This window comes from Capra hircus, chromosome 5, assembly GCF_001704415.2.
Source record: "Capra hircus breed San Clemente chromosome 5, ASM170441v1, whole genome shotgun sequence".
Classification (NCBI taxonomy): domain Eukaryota; kingdom Metazoa; phylum Chordata; class Mammalia; order Artiodactyla; family Bovidae; genus Capra; species Capra hircus.
Window position 1 is genome coordinate 92,828,381 of NC_030812.1, and position 26,127 is coordinate 92,854,507.

Consider the following 26,127-nt stretch of genomic DNA (forward strand, 5'->3'; position numbering starts at 1 on the left):
GATAATTGCTTTATAATATTGTTTTGGTTTCTGCCATACATCAACATGAATCAACCATAGGTATGCTTATCTCCCTTCCCTCTTGAACCTCCCTCCTGCCTCTTACCCCATCCCACCTCTTGAGATTGTCACAGAGCACCTGATTTGAACTTGCCATGTTATATAGCAAATTTCCATGAGCTATTTAATTTTATATACAAGCCGTGTTCTTAGGTACAACTTAATAGTAATAAAGATGACATTTTTTATTTAAAAAAATACATTAGAGAAAGAAGCAGATTCAGTTCAGTTCAGACACTTTGGAGATCAAAACATCTTAGCTAAATAAGGGATAAGATAAATTGTGCTCATAACCTATTTGCAGTCAATTCATTGACTGTTCAGTTCAGTTCAGTCGCTCAGTCGTGTCTGACTGTTTGCGACCCCATGAATTGCAGCACACCAGGCCTCCCTGTCCATCACCAACTCCCAGAGTTCACTCAGATTCACGTCCATCAGGTCACTGATGCCATCCAGCCATCTCATCCTCTGTCGTCCCTTCTCCTCCTGCCCCCAATCCCTCCCAGCATCAGAGTCTTTTCCAATGAGTCAACTCTTCGCATGAGGTGGCCAAAGTATTGGAGTTTCAGCCTCAGCATCAGTCCTTCTAAAGAACACCCAGGACTGATCTCCTTTAGGATGGACTGGTTGGATCTCCTTGCAGTCCAAGGGACTCTCAAGAGTCTTCTCCAACACCACATTTCAAAAGCATCAATTCTTCAGTGCTCAGCTTTCTTCACAGTCCAACTCTCACATCCATACATGACTACTGAAAAAACCATAGCCTTGACAAGATGGACCTTTGTTGACAAAGTAATGTCTCTGCCTTTGAATATGCTATCTAGGTTGGTCATAACTTTCCTTCCAAGGAGTAAGTGTCTTTTAATTTCATGGCTGCAGTCACCATCTGCAGTGATTTTGGAGCCCCCCAAAATAAAGTCTGACACTGTGTCCACTGTTTCCCCCATCTATTTCCCAGAAGCAGATTAAGCACATACATTTATTCCGCTCCTTCCAAAAATGATGACAGTGAAGGGATTTTAAAAATGCAGAAACTTGGTAAGACCAAGGGACCCTGGAAAATCCAGAAATGATTGTAACTAGCCTACATATCCTGAGAAACTGAAACTCAAGCCTCTAGGGAGAGACATTAAGGTTCACATCAGAAAGGCTCAGCAGTGAGGGTGAGGTGAAAACAGGAGGAAGAGGTGGCAGTGTGTTTCAAGAGAACTTGGACCCCAGGTACCTCCCCACTGTCCAGCAGGACTGGAAGTTTACTCCGTGGAGAATGTGAAGCGGAGAACTCTTGAGTGGGAGATACCAAGGTGCAGATAGAGGGTAGAGGACTCAGTGAAATAATTAATAAGTAGTGAGACACCCTCAGGGTACTTCAGTTCCTCCCCCACATTTTGGAAGTCAGATATGTATTCTCTAGGTATGAAACCAGAATATACTTCTTTGAAGACTCTGAACCATTTGTGCAGAAGACTTATAGGTACTAATAGTTGGGATCTCCAAGTGGAACAGCCCAGCCAGATTACTCTGCAGTGAAGCCCACCTGTTAACAAGACCCACCCATTGACACAGACTTGCCAGTCAGCTTTTTTGTGCTCCATCTTCAAGGTGAGGAACAACCAGTGATCACCAGACATTTGAAGAAATTCGGAGACCGAAACAAACCTAGATTAAACATGGAAATTGACAGAAACAAAGACAAGGGCGAATAAAATTTTAAAATACTATTATTAATATTCTCAGAAATATCGAAGAATACACTGCAATTAGGAAATAAGAAGAGGTGCTTTAAGGAAAGAAACATGTAGGGCATGAAAATGTACTCCTGAAAAATTAAAAATTGATGAAAGACAATGAGAAATTAAAATGTATTTTGAAGATAAAGTTGAGGAAGCCACTCAAAAAGTAGAACAAAAATAACAGGAAATGGAAAACAAAAGAGAATAAACAAGAAAATTAGAGACTCCATCCAAGAGGTCCTATTCTGAATAATAAGCTTTTTTTTTTTAAAGAAAATTTTTAAAAATGTAGTGAAGAAACTGTGCAAGAAATAACTCAAAATTTACTAGAATTTAAGGACAATGATTTTCAAATTTAAAAGGCTTATTGAGTTTCTAATATATTGAATTAAAAAAAAACACTCCTACACTGATGTATTCAGGAAAACAACAGAGGAAAAAACTGAAGATCGCCAAATTCCAGAACTTGCAGAAAGGAAAAAAAAAAAAAAAAAAAAAAAAAAGGCCCTTAATAGAATACTGAGAAACAGAATGACCCTTGTCATCTCAGGAAATCAGTGAAGACACAAGAACAATGCCTTCAAAATTACAGGGCAAAAATAATTTGCAGTATGAAATTTGAAACTGAGATAAACTTGATCATCTATGAACGTAGACTAAACACATTTACAGTTATATAAAGCTTCAGAAATTACCTTTCTCATTATACTCTTTCTCAGAAAGTTCCAGAAGTATGTGCTTTTCCAAGATTTATTTTTTAAAATATAAATTTATTTATTTTAATTGGAGGCTAATTACTTTACAATATTGTATTGATTCTGCCATACATCATCATGAATCCACCATGGGTGTACACGTGTTCCCCATCCTGAACCCCTCTCCCACCTCCCTCCCCATACCACCCCTCTGGGTCATCCCAGTGCACCAGCTCCAAGCATCCTGTATCATGCATCAAACCAGGACTGGCGAATTGTTTCACATATGATATTATGAATGTTTGAGTGCCATTCTCCCAAATCATCCCACCCTTGCCCTCTCCCACAGAGTCCAAAAGATTGTTCTATACATCTGTGTCTCTTTTGCTGTCTTGCATACAGGGTTATCGTTACCATCTTTCTAAATTCCATATATATGTGTTAGTATACTGTATTGGTGTTTTTCTTTCTGGCTTACTTCACTCTGTATAATAGGCTCCAGTTTCATCCACCTCATTAGAACCAATTCAAATATATTCTTTTTTATGGCTGAGTAATACTCCATTGTGTATATGTACCACAGCTTTCTTATCCATTCATCTGCTGAAGGACATCTAGGTTGCTTCCATCTAGGCTACTTCCAGAAGTATGTGCTTTTCCAAGATTAAAAAAAAAAAAACTTTAAGAAAATGGGAAAGTTGGGATCCAGGAAACAAGGATCTAAGACAGGAGAAAGATGAGGGTAATGAAGAGGAAGATGTTGAATTTGGGTACTACGATGAAAGCCTGCTGGAGGCTTAGAGAGTCATCAGTTCTGATCATGGTAGGAATATATAGAGATCAGAGAGATGCCCGCAGAAAGAGGAAAAGGATAGTCTAGATGGTGTTTAAATGTACTGAAAGAAGACCACCACTTCTGGTGGAGAGCAAAGGAATGAAACTAATAAAAGTACATAGGAGAACTAAGAGTCAAGGGTAAGGTAATTATGAATGAAGAGAAAAGATTGTACAAAAAAGGAAATTTAACCCCGGTGTGCTGTGAGTGGCAATTGCACAGACACAGTGAGCTGAACTTTGGTCTAACCAAATCTGATATACATGTAGGTTTGCCTTCTGTGATGCTCATCCTCATCGGATCTCCAGCTTCATTCCTTGTTACGCCCTCCCTCTTCAAGTTATTCTACACCAACTCTGAACTCCTGGTGGTTTCCTAACTGTATGAAGCTGACTCTTATCCTCACTCTTTCCTTTTCTCTTGTGGTTTACCTGGTTCATACATCATGAAGACCTGAAGGAAGGCTTTTAGGAACTGAATGCCCTCCCCTTCCCAATAGGAGGTGCTCACCTAGTCTTCTGCGCTCTGCTTGCCACATTGTATCATAAATGATCCCTTTGATGTCTCTCCCGCACTGTACCATACACTGCTAAAGGTCTTTACCTTGCCTTCTGTGATTTAGTCCTTCTTTGAGGGAGGTTTTGTTCTGTAGACCCACCCCTAATCTAGCTCTCTTGAACTCTTTACTGTGCTTTACGTTACCTGTAATGTGCTCATTTCCTAAATACACCTTTTCTTTCCTTGTGTTTTTTTCCTCTAAGATTTCCTCATCTCTGTAAGATGGACACATTTTAAAGGAAGGCTTTGTTAGTGCTGGATCTTCTTTGAGTTTGACGGGGTGCAAACGGTTATTTTCTTAGCAAGAGTACCTACTATTGAGCAGTTATTTTCGTATTCAGCCAAATGCAAGTGATCACTGGAATTGACATTTTTTTGTTTTGACTATTTTCTGTTGCATCACTTTCTAACAGCATATTAGGACTACCTCTGTTTCTGAGGATAAATGAAAAATAGTATTTTGAGAGAAGTGAATTTTTATATTTGTCAACAAAATATTAAGCTGTATTGAATAATAGGAATAAGAAAAATTTCAGAATGGTTTGAGAGTTTTACCTTATCTGCCTAGTCATGAACTTTCCATGGGCTTATAAAGCTATGTACGTTGAACTTGATATGCTCTGATACCTAGAGCGGTAGACAAGGTCTTCTATCAGAGTGAAATACCTGCCCCTGTGTAACCATTATGCTGATATTTGGATCTGTAAAACCATGTCTTGCTAAAACAGATCAAACAAATTGAAATAATAAATACTTTGATAAGATGTGAGACCTCCATGTCTTATCAGATTAATCAATGTTTGAGTGATATGGCAGACAGGGAGAGATGAAATTAAGATGGAAAGTAGCATCTTTTAATAACAGATCTGAAAAGCAGAGTAGGGGTGATGTGACCATGTGCATTATAATACATCAGTAAGCTGATCTGATCTTCACTTGTACAGAATTGCTTTTTTTTTTTTTTTCCTAAAGTCCTGTATCAATCCTGCTAAGTGTTCAACTTAAACATTTTTACTTCTAATAACCTTAGGGAGATGTATGTATGTTTTGGAAAAGTGGGATGAATTCAGCACATTTGCTTAAAGGTGGTATTTCCCATTTTGTGGGTTGTGACCATTTCTAAAATTTGTTGTCTAGTTTGTAAACCATAGGTCCTGTTAAGGAGCTGTGCTGAAAATTCAGAGCGAATTGCCTGCCATGTTCTGTTTATTGTTTAACATCCTTTGCTCTAGATAATGCCAAGGAAGGTAATCTTGGCAACAGGGTAGTTAAATATTAAAATGTTATGTCTCATCTGCGGGTCAGAGCTCTTCTCACTGTACCTGTGAGGTTTTATGATTTACTATTTTTAGGGACCATTTAATACATCATAATGAAATTTGAATTCAAGGGTTTCGATTTCACTAAGGATAAATTTAGAACATTTTTTTTATCTGTCTCTCCACCCAGCTGGGTTACGTGAGGCCCAGATAACTCTTTGTTTGCCTTTGTTAAAAGATATGTTGACCTGCACTAATTTAGTGTAGGGCACTACCATGGAAAAAGGATGTTTAGCAATTAAGATACATCATATATCATATGAAGTCCTGATTTCCTCATGGCTTTTGTTTTGTATTAGTCAATGGCACCAAGTTTAGTTTTGGAAGCCTTCTACCAAGGTTTGTACAATATCAGTGAATAGTAACCCTCAAGGCTGATGTACAAGAAGAGGAAATTTGAAAAAAAAAATTATTGGGGGAGGTGGCAGGTGGGGTGGGTGAGATGGTCTTCTTGACTTCTTTTTCGAAAATGTTCTCTGAATTCTGCTCAATTGAGGAATGAATTGACAGAAAAAAATCTATTTTTTAATTTGTACCCTGAGAGAATATGTCCCCAGTGAGTATTTTCCTGCCTCTTCTGAGAATCCGTGCCCAACAACTCTTTACTTGTGGGAAGATTGGAACGTCTTAAATAATGTTTACTTTTTAAAATTCTGATCATCTTTTGCTGGTGGTAGCCAGGGGTTTTGTTAAGGGCTATAATCTGTCTCATGCCCTGATTTTAGTTGCTTTCTTGGTTTCATTTTCTAGTTCTTTTCTTTCTCTCTTTAGCAGTATTCTGTACCCAGCACAACTGAAGCTTAACTCAGATCTTCTCTGGACCACTTGAAATAGGAGTTTTATAGGGAATGAATCATTAGGGGTTTTTATTTGGTGAATATAAACTTCTTTTTTGTCTTTCCATCTTACCAGTTTAAGATTTAAAAAAAATAGAATAAATAAAGTAATGGTGGGAAATACACACAAATCTCTATGTAGAATAATTCATAATAATTTGTGTGGATAGTTCTTCCTCAAGGAGACGGAGCATCACTGTCTACCCCTTAAGAATATTCTACACATACTGACCTCCTTCCCAAGAGGGCTTGTGTAATGGTGGCAAGGAAAGTCACTTTATCATGGGGAGACCTGACAAATGCTGCCAAGGTCAGCATAAACCAAGTGGAGTCAGGGTAGCAGCATGTACTAGTCTTGTGTGATGAGAATGGCACACGTCTCTGTGTCTTTCTTCCAAAATCTATAACTCCATTCTAACCATGAGAAAAAAACAGTCAAACCCCTATAGAGAGACATTCTACAGATTAGCAAAGTGCAGCACTCCCCAGAAAACTGCCAAGGTCATCATTGCAGGTTGAATTGTGTCCCCCAGAAGAAATGTTCATGTCCTACTGCTCTGTACAAATTAGTGTGACCTCATTTGTTTGTTTATTTTTAATTTAAAATTCTTTTAAGTTGAAGTATGGTTGATTTTATAATGTTGCATTAGTTTCAGGTATACAGCAGAGTGATTCAGTTGTATGTATTCTTTTCCCATATAGGTTATTATAAAATATTGAGTATAGTTCCCCGTGCTTGCAGTATGACTTTGTTGGTTGTCTGTTTTGGACTTCCCTGGTGGCTCAGACGGTAAAGCGTCTGTCTACAATGCGGGAGACCAGGGTTCAAGCTCTGGGTTGGGAAGATCCCCTGGAGAAGGAAATGACAATCCATTCCAGTACTATTGCCTGGAAAATCCCATGGACAGAGGAGCCTGGTAGGCTACTGTCTATGGGGTTGCAAAGAGTCGGACACAACTGAACAACTTGACTTTCACTTTCCGTGTTTGCAGTATGACTTTGTTGGTTGTCTGTTTTATATACAGTAGTGTGTTTATGCTATTTGATTCCTGGGTTGGAAAGACCATCTGGAGGAGGGCATGCAACCCATTCCAGTATCTTTGCCTGAAGAATCCCACAGACAGAGAAGCCTGGTGGACTGCAGTCTATAGGGTCATAGAGAATTGGACAAGACTGAAGTGACTGAGCATGCACGCACAGTGTGTTTATATTAATCCCAAACTCCTAATTTATCCCTTTCCCCTCTCCCCTTCAGTAAACATAAATTTATTATGTCTGTGGGTCTGTTTTGTTTTATAAATTCATCTGTATCACTTTTTTTGGGTTCCACGTATAAGCAATGTCATATATTTGTCTTTCTCTGTCTGGCTTCCTTCTAGTGTGATAATCTCTAGGTCCATCCATGTTGCTGCAAATGGCATTATTTAACTCTTTTTATGTCAGTAATATTCTACTATATATATATATGTTTATACACCACATCATATTTATCTGTTCATCTATTGATGGACGTTTAGTCTGCTTCCATGTCTTAGCTACTGTAAATAGTGCTGAAGCGAACACTGGGGTCTATGGATGTTTTCACATTATGGTTTTCTCTGGATATATTCCCAGGGTTGGGATCACTGGATCATGTGGTAGCTCTATTTTTCAGTTTTTAAAGAAATCTCTGTACTGTTCTCCATAGTGGCTGAACCAATTTAGTTTGGCTGTGAACCCCTCATTCAGATAGGGTTGATAAACCAGGTTACCATGAAGTCATACTGGATTAGAGTGAACACGAACTCCACTGACTGGTGTCCCTATGAAAAGCAGGGAATTTGGGCTCAGAGACACACCAAGCAGAGGTCATATAGAGGCAGAGCCAGACTGAAGCAACGCGTGTACAAGCCAAGGAAACCCAAGGCGAGCAGCAACTGTCGGAAGCCAGAGGAGCGAGGGGGAACTCTTCCCTGCAACCTTCACAGACAGCTTCGCTCCGCTGACACCTTGATTGTGGACTTCTCACCTCCAGAACTATGAGAGAATAAACTTATGTTTTAAGTCACCTGAAGTCATCAAAAGCATGGAAACTTTGAGAAATGGTCACACTCTAGAGGAGTTTAATGAAACATGGGGACTAAATGTAATGTGGTATTGTGGATAGGATTCCAGGAAAGAAAAAAAAAAAAAAAAGGTAAAAAGATGAAGGAACTCTGAATAAAGTGTTGACTTTAGATAATAATAAAATGTTGATACTGATTCATTGTGACAAATATACCATATTAATATAAGATATTAACAAGGGAATGGGGAATTCTAGAATTTTCTGCACTATCTTCATAATTTTTCTGTAAACCTAAAATGATTCAGAAATTTAAAATTTTATTTCAAAATACTGTAGTTTTAATAAAAGGCTGCAGTTTTAATAAGACTTCAAGCATATTCATTGGACTAAATAAGTCTCTTTAAAAGGGTGGCAGGTTGTGAGGAGGCACCAGAATCTACTTTAGCTGATTAATTACATCACAGGGTACTTTTGAGTCAAAAATTTCCACTGATAAAGTATATGCCCCTTTAAAAGTCAATTTGTTGTTGCCTTTTTCACAGAACTAGAACAAAATTTTTTTTAATTTGTGTGGAAATACAGAAGACCTCAAATAGCCAAAGCAATCTTGAGAAAGATGAATTGGAAGAATCAAGGTAACTTACTTCAGACTGTATTACAAAGTTAAAGTCATCCAAACCATATGGTACTGGCACAGAAACATACATATGAATCAATAGAATGATAGGTTATAAAACCCAGAAATAAACCCATGCATCTAATATGAATTCATCTACAACAAAGGAGGCAAGAATATACAATAGAGAAAAGACAGTCTCTTCAATAAGTGGTGCTGGGAAAACTGGACAGCTACATGTGAAAGAATGAAATTGAAACATTCTCTGACATCATACACAACAGTAAACTCAAAATTAGTTAACAACCTAAATGTAAAATGAGGCACTATAAAACTCCTGGAGGAAAACATAAGTAGAACACTCTTTGACATAAATATCAGCAATATCTTTTAAAATCTGTCTCCTAGAGTGATGGAAACACAAACAAAACAAAACAGGAAGTCAGTTTATTGTAGCAACCAGTATATAAGACTGTAAGTCCACTATTAGTCATGGAGATAGTGTAATGTAGAAGGTACACATTTTGATGAAAGGTTTTATCAAGGCTGTATAGGGAGGGTACATGTAAAAAGGAAAACTCATACATAAATAAATATACACAGATTTCACTTTAAATTCCTCATACGACTTGTGAAATTTCATGGAAACCTTGCTCAGAAATTGTTCAAGATCTGATCCAACCACTCTCTCTTCCCCACACTCCCAGTTGCAACCTCCATGTTCCTGTTCAGGAATTCCAGTTCCAACTGCCTGACCTGCTCTCTTCGGAGATCTGAGTCCCAGATCCAAGGATTTGATGAACTTTTTTATTTTGTTTTTTTCAAAAATTTTATGGAACTATAGTTGCGTTCAGTTCAGTTAAGTTCAGTTGCTCAGTCGTGTCCGACTCTTTGTGACTCTTTGCGCAGCACGCCAGGCCTCCCTGTCCATCACCAACTCCCAGAGTTCACCCAAACTCATGTCCATCGAGTTGGTGATGCCATCCAGCCATCTCATCCTCAGTCGTCCCCTTCTCCTCCTGCCTTCAATCTTTCCCAGCATCAGGGTCTTTTCAAATGAGTCAGTTCATCCCATCAGGTAGCCAAAGTATTGGAGTTTCAGCTTCAACATCAGTCCTTCCAATGAATACTCAGGACTGATTTCCTTAAGAATTGACTGGTTGGATCTCCTTGCTGTCCAAGGGACTCTCAAGAGTCTTCTCCAACACCACAGTTCAAAAGTATCAGTTCTTCAGTGCTCAGCTTTCTTTGTAGTCCGACTCTCCCATCCATACATGACTACTGGAAAAACCATAGCTTTGACTAGATGGATCTTGTTGGCAAAGTAATGTCTCTGCTTTTTAATACTGTCTAGGTTAGTCATAGCTTTTCTTCCAAGGAGCGAGCATCTTTTAATTTCATGGCTGCAGTCAATCTCTGCAGTGATTCTGGAGCCCCCCAAAATTAAAGTCTGTCACTGTTTCCATTGTTTCTCCAACTATTTGCCATGAAGTGATGGAACTGGATGCCGTGATCTTAGTTTTCTGAATGTTGAGTTTTAAACCAACTTTTTCACTCTCCTCTTTCACTTTCATCAAGAAGCTTTTTAGTTCTTCTTCGCTTTCTGCCATAAGGATGGTGTCATCTGCATGTCTGAGGTTATTGATATTTCTCCTGACAATCTTGATTCCACCTTGTGCTTCAGCATTTCGCATGACGTACTCTGGAAGTTAAATAAGCACGGTGACAATATACAGCCTTGACGTATTCCTTTCCCGATTTGGAACCGGTCTGTTGTTCCATGTCCAATTCTGACTGTTGCTTCTTGACCTGCATACACATGTATGAGGAGGCAGGTCAGGTGGTCTGATATTCCCATCTCTTGAATAATTTTCCAGTTTGTTGTGGTCCACACAGTCAAACACTTTGGCATAGTCAATAAAGCAGAAATAGATGTTTTTCTGGAACTCTCTTTTTTTCTATGAGCCAGTGGATGTTGGCCATCTGATTTCTCGTTCCTCTGCCTTTTCTAAATCCAGCTTGAACATCTGAAAGTTCACAGTTCACATACTGTTGAAGCCTGGCTTGGAGAATTTTGAGCATAACTTTGCTAGCATGAGAGACGAGTGCAGTTGTGTGGTAGTTTGAACATTCTTTGTCATTGCCTTTCTTTGGGATTGGAAAGAAAACTGACCTTTTCCAGTCCTGTGGCCACTGCTGAGTTTTCCAAATTTGCTGGCATATTGAGTGCAGCACTTTCACAGCAACATCTTTTAGAATTTGAAACAGCTCAAGTGGAATTCCATCACCTCCTCTAGATTTGTTCATAGTGATGCTTCCTAAGGCCCACTTGAGTTTACATTCTGTGATGTCTGGCTCTAGGTGAGTGATCACACCATTGTGGTTATCTGGGTCATGAAGATCTTTCTTGTATAGTTCTTCTGTATATCTTGTCGCTTCTTCTTAATATCTTCTGCTTCTGTTAGCTCCATACCATTTCTGTCCTTTTTTGTGCCCATCTTTGCATGAAATGTGCCCTTGGTATCTCTAATTTTCTTGAAGAGGTCTCTAGTCTTTCCCATTATATTGTTTTCCTCTATTTCTTGGCAATGATCTTTGAGGAAAGCTTTCTTATTTCTCCTTGATATTCTTTGGAACTCTGCATTCAAATGGGTATATCTTTCCTTTTCTCCTTTGCCTTTAGCTTCTCTTCTTTTCTCAGCTACTTGTAAGGCCTCCTCAGACAACCATTTTTCCTTTTTGCATTTCTTTTTCTTGGGGATGGTCTTGATCACTGCCTCCTGTACAATATCATGACCCTCCGTCCATAGTTCTTCAGGCACTCTGTCTATCAGATCTAATCCCCTGAATGTATTTGTCACTTCCACTGTATAATCCTAAGGGGTTTCATTTAGGTCATATCTGAATGGTCTAGTGGTCTTTCCTACTTTCTTCAATTTCAGTCTGAATTTGGCAATAAGTAGTTCATGATCTGAGCCACAGTTAACTTCTGGTCTTTTTTTTTTTTTTTTTTTTTTTGCTGACTGCATAGAGCTACTCCATCTTTGGCTGCAAAGAATATAATCAGTCTGATTTCAGTATTGACCATCTGGTAATGTCCATGTGTAGAGTCTTCTACTGTGTTGTTGGAAGAGGGTGTTTGCTATGACCAGTGCCTTTTCTTGGCAAAACTCTATTAGTCTTTGCCCAGCTTCATTCCACATTCCAAGGCCAAGTTTGCCCATTACTCCAATTATTTCTTGACTTCCCACTTTTGCATTCCAGTCCCCTATAATGAAAAGGACGTCTTTTTTGGGTGTTATTTCTAGAAGGTCTTGTAGGTCTTCATAGAACTGTTCAACTTCAGCTTCTTCAGCATTACTGGTCAGGTCATAGACTTGGATTACTGTGATATTGAATGGTTTGCCTTGGAAATGAGCAGAGATCATGCTGTCATTTTTGAGATTGCATCCAAGTACTGCATTTTGGACTCTTGTTGACCATGATGGCTACTCCATTTCTTCTAAAGGATTCCTGCCTGCAGTAGTAGATATAATGGTCATCTGAGTTAAATTCACCCATTCCAGTCCATTTTAGTTCGTTGATTCCTAGAATGTCAGTGTTCACTCTTGCCATCTCCTGTTTGACCACTTCCAGTTTGCCTTGATTCATGGACCTGACATTCCAGATTCCTATGCAATATTGCTCTTTACAGCATCGGACCTTGCTTCTATCACCAGTCACATCCACAGCTGGGTATTGTTTTTGCTTTGGCTCCATCCCTTCATTCTTTCTGGAGTTATTTCTCCACTGATCTCCAGTAGCATATTGGGCACCTACCAACCTGGGGAGTTCCTCTTTCAGTATCCTCTCATTTTGCCTCTTCATACTGTTCATGGGGTTCTCAAGGCAAGAATACTGAAGTGGTTTGGCATTCCCTTCTCCAGTGGACCACATTCTGTCAGACCTCTCCACCATGACCTGCCCGTCTTGGGTGGCCCCACAGGGCATGGCTTAGTTACATTGAGTTAGACCAGGCTGTGGTCCTAGTGTGGTTAGACTGGCTAGTTTTCTGTAATTATGGTTTCAGTGTGTCTGCCCTCTGATGCCCTCTCGCAACACTTACCATCTTACTTGGCTTTCTCTTACCTTGGACATGGGGTATCTCTTCACGGCTTCTCCAGCAAAGCACACCTGCTGCTCCTCACTGTGAGGGGTATCTCCTCACTGCCGCCCCTCCTGACCTTGAATGTGGAGTGGTTCCTCTCGGCCCTCCTGCACTCACGCAGCCACTGCTTCTTGGACATGAGGTTGCTCCTCTGGAGCAGTATAGTATCAGTATAGTATTAATGTTTTGAACTGAAATGTTAGTCATTTCTCATATCATATCAAAGAGGTGTATATACACTTATGATATCATCATAGCAATAAGAATTAGGGGGAAATACTCAGATAGTACTAATAAGGTGTATGTGGCTCTTCTCTGTGCTAGGCCTTCCTAAGAAGTCTATTAAGTACTAAACATATAATTATGACTAGAATGTTTCTTGTTAGTTGCTTGTTAAGTTTTAGTAACAAGTATTTTTTTTCATCTAGTTGTTAAGCCAGTGATATGCTGAATTGAGCATAGATTTCCTCCCAAATTATGACCTAACTTATAAACAGCCTAAGAATTTTCTGAGAATTATAAAGAAAAAGAATCAAGATAATTATTTTAAATGATTGCAATGTATTGTGCCTTTAAGGCACAGAATTATTCTTTCTACATGGAGATTGGCCTTGAGAAAACACTGTGCTTCCATATAGCTTAGAACATATTGTGATACTTTAACAAGTGTTAGCTACTGTTGTCATCATCATCATCATTTTTTTTAAAAAATCACAGTTTAGTGTTATTTGTTTCCTAAGTTTTTTCACACATCAAATTTCTCTATTCCTAAAAGGTTGACCAATGACATAGAGAAATAGATGATGACTTTTCTACAGGTGACAATACTGGTAAGATGTATTGAAAAGTGATTGCTCTAGAAGACACAGAAGGAGTTAGAATATGTGATGATTGAGAAGGTTGAAATTATACTTTTTGGTCTTTTTTATACTGTAAGCACAATCACTAATAGACTGTGTCACACAGTATTGGTAGAAATTAAGTTTCAATGGTGTTTTACTTAAAACCCTACATAATGATGGTAATCACCGTCCTCACCCCACAGTTTGGTTATCACTTAGATCAAGAGACAAAAATTAAATGAAGTTAAAGTTGAAATACAGTTGCTTTAAGATAGGTACTCTGTCACACACAGACTAACAAAAACTTAAATAAACAAGTAAACAAAAATCTGTGACATTTTTCTTAGGGCACACGTCATTTCAGAACAGCTTAATATACAGAGAGGCTGCTGGTTGTATAGTAGCTAGATTGTGTAGTGGGATACTAACATTGAATAATGCCTACAGACTCATTCATCACTTTGTAAATCGAAAAGAAAAGGGAATATAAATTATTATTTTATTTATATTTGGAATCTTAAGCTTTCTGATACAAGTTTATCTTGCTAGTTCAGCCTTATTATAGCCTTATTTATTTCTTCTTACAGTGACTTTCATACATGTTATTTGCTTTCCTTTGAAAATTTCATTGTTGAACAGTTTTGGTACGCTTACCTTAGATCTTAAATTTATCCTCCTTATCTTTGTAATTGCTAAGGAATGCTATTTTCTGGAGAAAATGAGGGGAAAATTATAGTCACTATGACTTACAAAAAGTGTTTCCATAAGAAAATTGATGCTATTTCAAATTTGTTGGAGGCTGTAATGAAGATTTTAGTGTACACTTTTAGTAGAATTAAGTGGTTAATGTATAGTAGAGTTAACTGAATTTTTCCGCCCTTAGGAGCAGTGAAGAAAAACTTTGTCTCAGTTTTTGAGTTGTTTTGTCTAAGAGTTAATAAAAGTAAAAGTATATAATTTCTCAGTAAGAGTTGATGATTCTTCTATGTTATATATCTGTTCCTGTATGTAGATATATCTCTACATATATGAATATACATATGTATATACACAGACACACATATGCACATATTGTTGTTGTTGTTCAGTCACCCAGTCATGTCTGACTCTTTGTAGCCCCATGGACTGCAGCACACCAGGCCTCCCTGTCTAGCCTCCTATCCTGGAGTATGCCCAAGTTCAGGTTCATCGCATCAGTGATGCCGTCCAGCCATCTCATCCTCTCATGCCCTCTTCTCCTTCTGTCCTCAATCTTTCCCAGCATCAGGGAATTTTCCAGTGAGTCATCTGTTCGCCTCAGATGACCAAAATACTGGAACTTCAGCTTCAGCATCAGTCCTTCCAGTGAGTGTTCAGGGTTAACCTCCCTTAAGATTGACTGGTTTGATCTTCTTGCTGCCCAAGGGACTTTCAGGAGCCTTCCCCAGCACCACAGGTTGAAGGCATCAACTCTTTGGTATTCTGCCTTGTTTATGGCCCAGCTCTCACAACTGTATGTGACCCCTGGGAAGACAATAGACTTGACTATACGGACCTTTGTCGGCAGAGTAATGTCTCTGTTTTTCTACGCAGTGTCTAAGTTTGTCATTGCCTTCCTGCCAAGAAGCAGTCGTCTTTTGATTTCATGGCTGCAGTCACCATCTGCAGTGATTTTGGAGCCCAAGAAGAGGAAGTTTGTCACTACTTCCACCGTTTCCCCTTCTGTTTGTCATGCGGTAATGGGGCCAGATGCCACAATCTTAGGTTTTTAATATTAATCTTAAGCCAGCTCTTTCACTCTCCTTCTTCACCCTCATTAAGAGGCACTTTAGTTCCTCTTCATTTTCTGCCATTAGAGTGGTGTAATCCACATATCTGAGGTTGTTGATGTTTCTTCTGCCTGTCTTGATTCTAGCTGGTAACTCATCCAGCCTGGCATTTCTCATGATGTGCTCAGTGCATAGGTTAAACAAACAGGGTGACAGCAGACAGTCCTGTCATACTGCTTTCTCAATCTTAAACCAGTCTGTTGTTCCATACAGGGTTCTAACTTTTGTTCTGATCTGCATACAGGTTTCTCAGGAGACAGTAAGATTGTCTAGTATTCCCATCTCTCTTAAGAGCTTTCCGCAGTTTGTCATGATCCACATAGTCAAAGGCTTGAGTGTAGCTGATGAAGCAGAGATAGATGTTTTTCTGAAATTCCTTTACTTTCTCTATAATCCAGTGAATGTTGGCAATTTGATCTCTAGTTCCTCTACCTTTTCTAAACCCAGCTTGGACATGTGGAAGTTCCTGATTTGCATAATACTGAAGCCTGAAGCCTAGCATGCAAGATTTTAAGCATGACCTTACTAGCATGGGAGATGAGTGCATTTGTCCAATGGTTATCATATTTTTGGTACTATTTTTGGGAACTGGGATGAGGATAGACCTTTTCCAGTCCTGTGGCCACTGCTGGGTCTTCCAGATTTGCTGACATAATGAATGCAAAACCTTGATGGCATCATCCTTTAGGGATTTGAATAGTTCTGCTGGAATCTTATCACATCCACTAGCTTTATTAACAGCAGTGCTTCATAATGCCCACTTGACTTAAGTAGAGATATATATCTACATATGGTATATATGTGTGTGTGTGTGTATATATATATATATATATATTTGTATGCATGTATGTGTATGGCATGCTGCTGCTGCTGCTAAGTTGCTTCAGTCATGTCTGACTCTGCGACCCCAGAGACGGCAGCCCACCGGCTCCCCCATCCCTGGGATTCTCCAGGCAAGACCACTGGAGTGCGTTGCCATTTCCTTCTCTAATGCGTGAAAGTATGTATATAAGTATATGGTTTCCCCAGTGGCTCAGCGGTAGAGAATCTGCCTTCAATGCAGGAAATGCAGATTCAGTCCCTGGGTCAGGAAGATTCCCTGGAAGAGGACATGGCTTCCCATTCCAGTATTCTTGTCTGGAGAATTCCATGGGCAGAGGAGGCTGGTGGGCTATAGTCCGTGGGGTTGCAAAGAGTCGGATATAACTGAAGCAACTGAGGACTCAGCATATATATGGTCCGTATAGGTATAAATAGGATATATCTTTCAAAAACCTAAAGGAAAACAAACATTTGTAATTGTTTCCTTTGCAAAGAGTGCCCTGTATTGCTTTGTTTAAATATCTAAAAGCCTCCACAATGCTACATGAGCATCTGTGACAAATGACACTCTGGTTGCTAAAGAGGAAAGTTTCTATATTTAAAATTCAGTTTAGCAAATCAACATTTTCTATTCCTTTTTCAAGTGTCTCATTCTGACAAATCACTATTTTAAAACAAAACACAAACCACGCATTTGTTTGACTGTCATGAAGAATTAAACATGAAAAAGATGAGCTGTGGCTATCGCTTTTCACTAAAACCACCTGCTGTGGTTTTAAAATGCAAACTAGATAAAAATCACTACAAACCCTGGGGGTTTAATTTGAGTATTAAATAAACCAGCTTGTTTTAAAAGAGTATTTTTTTTTTTTTTTACCTTTAGGAGAAACTTGTACATCTATCTCATTTGATCTTTTGTTAGCCCTGTGAGCTAGAGAGACCAAATTGCCTCTGTTTTACTAATGAAAAAATAGAGGCAGAGGCTTAATTGACTTGCTTAGGCTAGTTAGTGCCAGAAATGGTGTTAAAGTTCTAGGCTTTTGTGAAAGCCTCTGTCCTAACCTTTAGCTCCCTGGTGGCTCAGCAGTAAAGAATCCACCTACAGTGAAGGAGATGCAGGAGACACAGGTTTGATCCCTGGGTCCAGAAGATCCTCTGGAGGAGGAAGTGGCAATCTGCTGCAGTTTTATTGCCTGGGAAATCCCATGGACAGAGGAGCCTGGTGGGCTACAGGCATAGGGTTACTAAGAACTGGACACTGCTGAGCGACTAAACACACACACACGCACACACACACCATACACACACACACCACTGAGACACCATAATGTTATCTCAGGCCTCTGTCCTGGCCCAAATTCTAGAATGTAACAGTGGTATGCTCTCTCTTGATCCTATAGGCTTGTGAGAACCAACTGTGAAATATTCAGGATTTCGTAAGCTGCTGTTAAACCATTGCTAGCTTGGAATGAGCCATAGTGGGAATATTTATACAATGCAAATCAGGAAGTATTACAAATCAGGGTTCTATTTTTCTCTAGAGAACTGGTTTACCTCTGTGCACTGATTGTATCTAAGTATAAATCAAAGGAAAATCAACAACAATAATAAAAACAGAAACAGTAATTAGTATAAATGTAATTTTATGGGTGCACTATTTACGTTGGTTAAAGGTCAATATTTCTTTGTTCTTTAATTTAGAAATTTGCTTCTAAGCTGTGAATAAATATGGACAAGACTCTCAGAAAATGTTGAATTAAACTTGAGTGCTTTGAGGACCTTTATAAATCTTATCCATTCTTTAAAAAATGGTCAAGTTCCAACCCTTCCAAAAATTATGGTATATGCCTTGCTTTTCCTATCTCAGAACCTTTAAATAGATTTAAAATAGAGCCTTATACCTTGGGACCTATTTACTGTGTGTTTCATATGGGATTGGTTTTATCTCCGTAAGAATACAGTAAACTCTTTGAAGAGCAGGATATAAACTTCCAGTCCATCCTTCTTCCTTTGAATTAATATCTTATGAACACCCAGCCTGTTCCTGGTACCATTCTTAATGCTTAAGAGACAGCAGTCATCAGATAAGTCTCTGACCTCATGGAGCATAAAGTCTAATGAAGAATCAGGAATTAATTTAAACAAATGAGAAATTACAACTGTAGTAAATACTTTGAAAAATTGTGTATAGTGCTGAGTGTATCTGATGGTGGGCTTTTATCTATTCACAGAAGTCAGTAAATGCTTCCCCAAGGACATGGTGATTGAACTGAGATCTGAAGAATGGGAAGGAGTTAATTTGAAGTTACTAGGTCTTCAATATTATTATAGACTTTCTGTGCCCTCCCTGTTTAAGTTCCAATAAATCATATACCGCTCCCCCCACCCCCCGCATTTGGCCCTGAATTTTCCCTTTGTAATAGTAACAACAATTTAAAATATTATATTTACTTATTAAGTATATGTTTTTTCTATTAGACTGTTGGCCCAAAGCTAGGACTATGTCTCTTCTGATCTCCTTAGGAGTCCCAGTATTCATCATAGTACCTGACATGTAACTGACACAATAGTTGTTAATGTTTCTATTCTTGCCTTTGTCTCATAATAAAGCTGGGATATGTCCCACCTACCTCTCAGTTATTGAAGCAACATAGTAATGTAATGTATACAAAAGTCAGACATGTAAGACAGGATCCAAAATAGTTTAGTGCCACAGAAACCAGGAAGGGCCAAGTATTTAGGGGGTGAATAAAAATAACTCAGGTGTAGGAATACTGTCTAGGAGAAAAAGAAAAGGCCATTGATATGGCAATAAGGAAGTTTTACTTATTTGCACTCATCTTATTTGAAGGAAATTTGTTCAGTTTATGAAGCAGATTAAAAGTGGTTTCTGAAGAGAAATTCAGTTCATTTCAGTTGCTCAGTCATGTCTGACTTTTGCGACCCCATGAATCGCAGCATGCCAGGCCTCCCTGTCCATCACCATCTCCTGGAGTTCACTCAGACTCACGTCCATCGAGTCCGTGATGCCATCCAGCCATCTCATCCTCGGTCATCCCCTTCTCCTCCTGCCCCCATTCCCTCCCAGATTCAGAATCTTTTCCAATGAGTCAACTCTTCTCATGAGGTGGCCAAAGTACTGGAGCTTCAGCTTTAGCATCATTCCTTCCAAAGAAATCCCAGGGTTGATCTCCTTCAGAATGGACTGGTTGGATCTCCTTGCAGTCCAAGGGACTCTCAAGAGTCTTCTCCAACACCACAGTTCAAAAGCATCAATTCTTTGGTGTTCAGCTTTCTTCACAGTCCAACTCTCACATCCATACATGACTGCAGGAAAAACCATAGCCTTGACTAGACGGACCTTAGTCGGCAAAGTAATATCTCTGCTTTTGAATATGCTATGTAGGTTGGTCATAACTTTTCTTCCAAGGAATAAGCGTCTTTTAATTTCATGGCTGCAGTCACCATCTGCAGTGATTTTGGAGCCCGAAAACATAAAGTCTGACACTGTTTCTACTGTTTCCCCATCTATTTCCCATGAAGTGATGGGACCGGATGCCATGATCTTAGTTTTCTGAATGTTGAGCTTTAAGCCAACTTTTTCACTCTCCTCTTTTACTTTCATCAAGTGGCTTTTTAGTTCCTCTTCGCTTTCTGCCATAAGGGTGGTGTCATCTGCATATCTGAGGTTATTGATATTTCTCCTGGCAATCTTGATTGCAGCTTGTGTTTCTTCCAGTCCACCGTTTCTCATGATGTACTCTGCATAGAAGTTAAATAAGCAGGGTAGCAATATACAGCCTTGACGTACTCCTTTTCCTATTTGGAACCAGTCTGTTGTTCCATGTCCAGTTCTAACTGTTGCTTCCTGACCTGCATACACATTTCTCAAGAGGCAGGTTAGGTGTTCTGGTATTCCCCTCTCTTTCAGAATTTTCCACAGTTTATTGTGATCCACACAGTCAAGGGCTTTGGCATAGTCAAGAAAGCAGAAATAGATGTTTTTCTGGAACTCCCTTGCTTTTTCGATGATCCAGTGGGTGTTGGCAATTTGATCTCTGGTTCCTCTGCCTTTTCTAAAACCAGCTTAAACATCAAGGAGTTCACGGTTCACATATTGCTGAAGCCTGACTTGGAGAATTTTGAGCATTACTTTACTAGCATGTGAGATGAGTGCAATTGTGCGGTAGTTTGAGCATTCTTTGGCATTGCCTTTCTTTGGGATTGGAATGAAAACTGACCTTTTCCAGTCCTGTAGCCACTGCTGAGTTTTCCAAATTTGCTGGCATATTGAGTGCAGCACTTTCACAGCATCATCTTTCAGGAATGAAACAGCTCAACTGGAATTCCATCACCTCCACTAGCTGTGTTCGTAGTGATGCTTTCTAAGACCCACTTGACTTCACATTCCAAGATGTCTGGCTCTACATTAGTGATCACATCATCATGATTATCTGGGTCGTGAAGATCTTTTTTGTACAGTTCTTCTGTGTATTCTTGCCACCTCTTCTTAATATTTTCTGCTTCTGTTAGGTCCATACCATTTCTGTCCTTTATCGAGCCCATCTTTGCATGAAATGTTCCCTTGGTATCTCTGATTTTCTCGAAGAGATCTCTAGTCTTTCCCATTCTGTTGTTTTCATCTATTTCTTTGCATTGATCGCTGAAGAAGGCTTTCTTATCTCTTCTTGCTATTCTTTGGAACTCTGCATTCAGATGCTTATATCTTTCTTTTTCTCCTTTGCTTTTCACTTCTCTTCTTTTCACAGCTATTTGTAAGGCTTCCCCAGACAGCCATTTTGGTTTTTTGCATTTCTTTTCCATGGGGATGGTCTTGATCCCTGTCTCCTGTACAGTGTCACGAACCTCATTCCATAGTTCATCAGGCACTCTATCTATCAAAAAAAGTTGCTTTTCTTGTGAAAAGTAAAAGGAATGTATAAATGGATACCTTCTGGAAAAAAGATATATCCAAGTGTATGGATAGGATGTAGTCAGATATGCTTTGAAAGAAGGAATAAAGAAAATGGAAGGAAGGAAAGAAGGAAGGAAGAAGGAAAAGCTAGATACAGAAAAAAAAGACTGGAAGAAACTGACAGGACTGGTAAACGTTTATCTTTAAATGATGGGGTTGGGTGATGCTTTTCCCTGCAGTCTATTTTGTATTTTGTGCTTTTCTGTATTTTTCAAGTTTTTTTTTTAATTTAATGATTTTATATTACTTTCATAATGAAATATTAAAATAACATTTCATAAAATTGAGTAAAATATAGACTTATGTTTATCTAGTTTGAGGGTTCAGAACTATATTTACAATTTTTCTTTTACTCACCTGGGGTTTGATCCCTGATCAGGGAACTAGATCCCATGTGCTGCAACCAAAGGTCCCACATGGTGCAACTAAGACCTGGGGCAGCTAAATAAGTAAATAAATATTAGGAAAACAATTTTTAAATGGCAATTTAATCTTTGTTTGTATGTCCATATGTAATTCTGGTGCCTGAGCTCTCAAAGGGTGGAGATATTTATATTTGTAGCATCATCCTGGAAGTGACACGTATTTTATTGAATGAATAACTTTAAAGCTGAGATGTCTCAACCTTTTTACTGCCTTCAATCCATGAACCTTTCTCTTTTCAGAACACAAGCGTTAGAATCACGATGAATGGTCATATTTCCAGTCATCCCAGTGGTTTTAGAATGAATCCATCTCAAATGAAGTAAGTTGGACATTTTATATTTAATTTTTTGCTTATTTTAATTTGTTTTGGTGGTTTTAATTGTTTTGTACTTTCAGCAAAAAAGATTGATTTCACTTATTTATGTAGTTCATTCCTCAATATATAATTTCTTTGTAACACTAAGATATGTTAATGTTAAAAGTCTACTGTGTCTTATAAGAAAAAAGATGATTAAGCAATCAACCCCCATGACAATGATCTAATTGAAGACATTTGGTTCTGGTATTTTATGTATTAATGCTTTCCATAGTTGAATATGTACTGTATTTCATAGCTTTCACTTTCTCTGGAGCATTCAGTTTTTGTTATTTGTAAAATATTTGCATTTGACGAAAGTTGAATGTCATCTAGTCCAGTCTCTCAAGATATTTACCATTGTGTAAAATTTTTAAAAAGGCCAGTTCCTGTGGCTTTAGATATAATTTGAAATCAGTACACCAACTTAAGTGGCCATTGCCTTTTATATTGTGGTTAATATTGTTGTTATTTTATATTAGTCATTCTGATTTAGAGTTCGTTGTCTTTCATAGCTCGGTTATTCACATTTTTTCAGGTCTAGCAATTCACATTGCTTCATCTTTTCTTTTTACAAAGATGATTGCCAATACCTTTAGTGTTGGTCAGTAAGAGACACCAGGGGAGTATGTCAAGTGTCATCTTTATCTTGTCCATGAGTTTATTCAAGTCAGAAAGTTTTACCACAACTTCATTTTTTCCTTTTTCTTATAATAAATATCCATTTAATCATGAATTTATTATAATTTCTTCTATTAAGGAATTCTTATTTCTATCCCAAACTATTCCTTCTCTTCTAACTTTATTTGTGGGCTTTATCTTCTGCATGAATTTTTACAGCCCCTTTCCATCTGGTTTTGTTCAGTTGCTAAGTCATGTCTGACTCTTGGCGACCCCATGGACTGCAGCACACCAGGCCTCCCTGTCCTTCACTATCTCCCAGAGTTTGCCCAAATCCATATCCATTGAATCAGTGATGCTATCCAACCATCTCATCCTCTGCCACACTCTTCTCATTTTGCCTTCAGTCTTTCCATCTGGTTACCTTGCCATTAATTCCTGGATTATCTTTCTTAAAAAGTAGTTTGGATCATGTTACTTCCCTGTATAAAGAGATTAGAAATTTAATTCTTAAGCTCTCCATTTGCCTTCCCTGCTTCTTGAGCCATTCATCTCTGCCAAGCACATCCCATTAGATGCTTATCCCTTCAGCAGCCATGCTTGTTCTTGAGCAAGATCTACATGCTTTTTCCTCACTTAATTGTCACCTGCTTCTGGAGCTGCCTTCCATTCTTTTAGATTCTGCTTAAATGCCAGTCAAGTCTTCTTGAGCATACTTATAGAAACTTAGTCCTTTTTTTGATGTTTTATCTATTAGTTTTACCCAGATATCACATTCGATAGTAACCATTTTTCTTGTATTAACAATACACTCCCTACCCCCCTACCCCCACCTTTGTTGTTTAGTTACTAAGTCCTGTCTGACTCTTTTGTGATCCCATGGACTGCAGCCCACCAGGATCTTCTGTCCATGAGATTCTCCAGGCAAGAATGTTAGCATGAGTTACCATTTCCTTCTCCTAAGGATCTTCCCAACACAGGGATCGAACCTTTGTTTTCTGCATTGGCAGGCAGATTCTTTACCACTGAGCCACCAGGGAAGCCACCCACCTTACTCCTCATTTATCTAGATTTTCAGTTCAGTTCCATTCAGTCGCTCAGTTGTGTCTGACTCTTTGCAACCCATGGACTGCAACATGCCAGGCCTCCCTGTCCATCACCAACTCTCGGAGTTTACTCAAACTCATGTCCATTGAGTCGGTGATGCCATCCAACCATCTCATCCTCTGTCATCCCTTTCTCCTCTTGCCCTCAATCTTTCCCAACATCAGGGTCTTTTCATATGAGTCATTTTTTCACATGAGATGGCAAAAGTATTGGAATTTCAGCTTCAACATCAGTCCTTCCAATAAATATTCAGGACGGTTTTCCTTTAGGATTGACTGGTTGGATCTCCTTGCAGTCCAAGGGACTCTCAAGAGTCTTCTTTAACACCACAGTTCAAAAGCATCAGTTCTTCAGTGCTCAGCTTTCTTTACAGTCCAACTCTCATATCCATACATGACTACTGGAAAAACCATAGCTTTGACTAGATGGACCTTTGTTGGTAAAGTGATATCTCTGCTTTTTAATATGCTATCTAGGTTGGTCATAACTTTTCTTCCAAGGAGCAAGCATCCTTTAATTTCATGGCTGCAGTTACCATCTGCAGTGATTTTGGAGCCTGAAAAAATAAAGTCTGTCCCTGTTTCCCCATCTATTTGCCATGAAGTAATGGGACCAGATGCCATGGTCTTAGTTTTCTGAATATTGAGTTTCTAGATTTTCAGTTCAGTTCAGTTCAGTCGCTCAGTCGTGTCCGACTCTTTGCGACCCCATGAATCGCAGCACGCCAGGCCTCCCTGTCCATCACCATCTCCCGGAGTTCACTCAGACTCATGTCCATCGAGTCAGTGATGCCATCCAGCCATCTCATCCTCTGTCGTCCCCTTCTCCTCCTGCCCCCAATCCCTCCCAGCATCAGAGTCTTTTCCAATGAGTCAACTCTTCTCATGAGGTGGCCAAAGTACTGGAGCTTCAGCTTTAGCATCATTCCTTCCAAAGAAATCTCAGGGTTGATCTCCTTCAGAATGGACTGGTTGGATCTCCTTGCAGTCCAAGGGACTCTCAAGAGTCTTCTCCAACACCACAGTTCAAATGCATCAATTCTTCAGCACTCAGCCTTCTTCACAGTCCAACTCTCACATCCATACATGACCACAGGAAAAACCATAGCCATGACTAGACGGACCTTAGTCGGCAAAGTAATGTCTCTGCTTTTGAATATGCTGTCTAGGTTGGTCATAACTTTTCTTCCAAGGGCTTAATAAATGTTTACTGAGTAAATTTTAAAAATTTAAATAATGTTTACTTCACATAACAGTAAATTGGAAGTAGGGTATAGCTAGTCAGATTTAATGATAAGGTGTTATTTTTGTTAACTTCTCTTTAGGCATTTGTGAAAACAATAGTGTCTATTTTGCTATAGTTTGAATGACTGAGAACTTTTTATAATTGGATCACTCAAAACTCAATTTAGTATGGTAAACTTAAATTTTTCTAAGCTAGCTTCGATCTTATTGAATCTCCATGGCTGTTTTTTTTTTTTTCCCTGAGTCTTTATTGAATTTGTTACAATACTGCTTCTGTTTTTATGTTTTGGTCTTTTTTTTTTGTTCACAAGGCATGTGGGATCTTAGCTCCTCTACCAGGGATCAAAGCTGTACCCTCTGCATTTTGAATGCAAGGTCTTAACCACTGGACCACCAGGGAAGTCCCTTGGCTGTGGTTCTGACTTGGCATTTGAGAAAATCTATATTGGATCAGTATCCAATAGCCTATTTCTGGACAGAAGCAGCTGTATTAACTCTATATACTTTTCTGAAAACACATGGTGATTGTGGTACACTGGAATTTGCATTTGTAGTTTTGACTTTTTATTGCTTCGTTTGGACTTTAACTCATCACACTTACCTTTTTTTATTTTTTTATTTTTTTATTACAGTGGCTACGGATCATCAGCCACCTTTTCCATGGACAGAGATCACAGTTCACGAACAAGTGCAAAGGCTCTTTATGGTATGTTCGTATATTTAATGGGGTATAAATACATTTCTGCCTACTTTTGCAAATGACATATTCAAAGCCACAGTTCGAACCTATGACTTGTTTATATTATTGGGAATGAAATAGAGATAAATGCATAAGGATTATTCTAAAAATAATTTTTGTGGAATCTACCAAAGCCATAATCTCTATGGGCTGTCATACAATTTAGAACTGCAGATGAAATGTATTCAGTGCTTTCTATGGAGACTTTTCTATGGAAACCTAAGTACCTTAGGTAGATTTCCCCAACTAATGATGCGTGATGTGCTTGTTGATCTTTATGACTGATTCTGTTGATCATGGGTTGACAGCGGGACTTCTTCCTTATAGCTCTTGAACTTTTTG

The 26,127-nt window shown here is 38.8% G+C and overlaps 1 protein-coding gene across 4 annotated transcripts in view; it reads left to right on the forward strand.

The window, feature by feature from the left end:
* Positions 1 to 26,127, forward strand: part of EPS8 (epidermal growth factor receptor pathway substrate 8) — a 208,314-nt gene that overhangs the window by 107,813 nt on the left and 74,374 nt on the right. For all 4 annotated transcript variants that reach the window (XM_018048434.1, XM_018048436.1, XM_018048433.1 and 1 more), the window contains exons 2-3: positions 21,959 to 22,038; positions 25,679 to 25,752. In XM_018048434.1, the coding sequence (XP_017903923.1) occupies positions 21,980 to 22,038; positions 25,679 to 25,752 (133 nt within the window). In that variant the 5' untranslated portion in view covers positions 21,959 to 21,979. The remainder of the gene's footprint in view (positions 1 to 21,958; positions 22,039 to 25,678; positions 25,753 to 26,127) is intronic.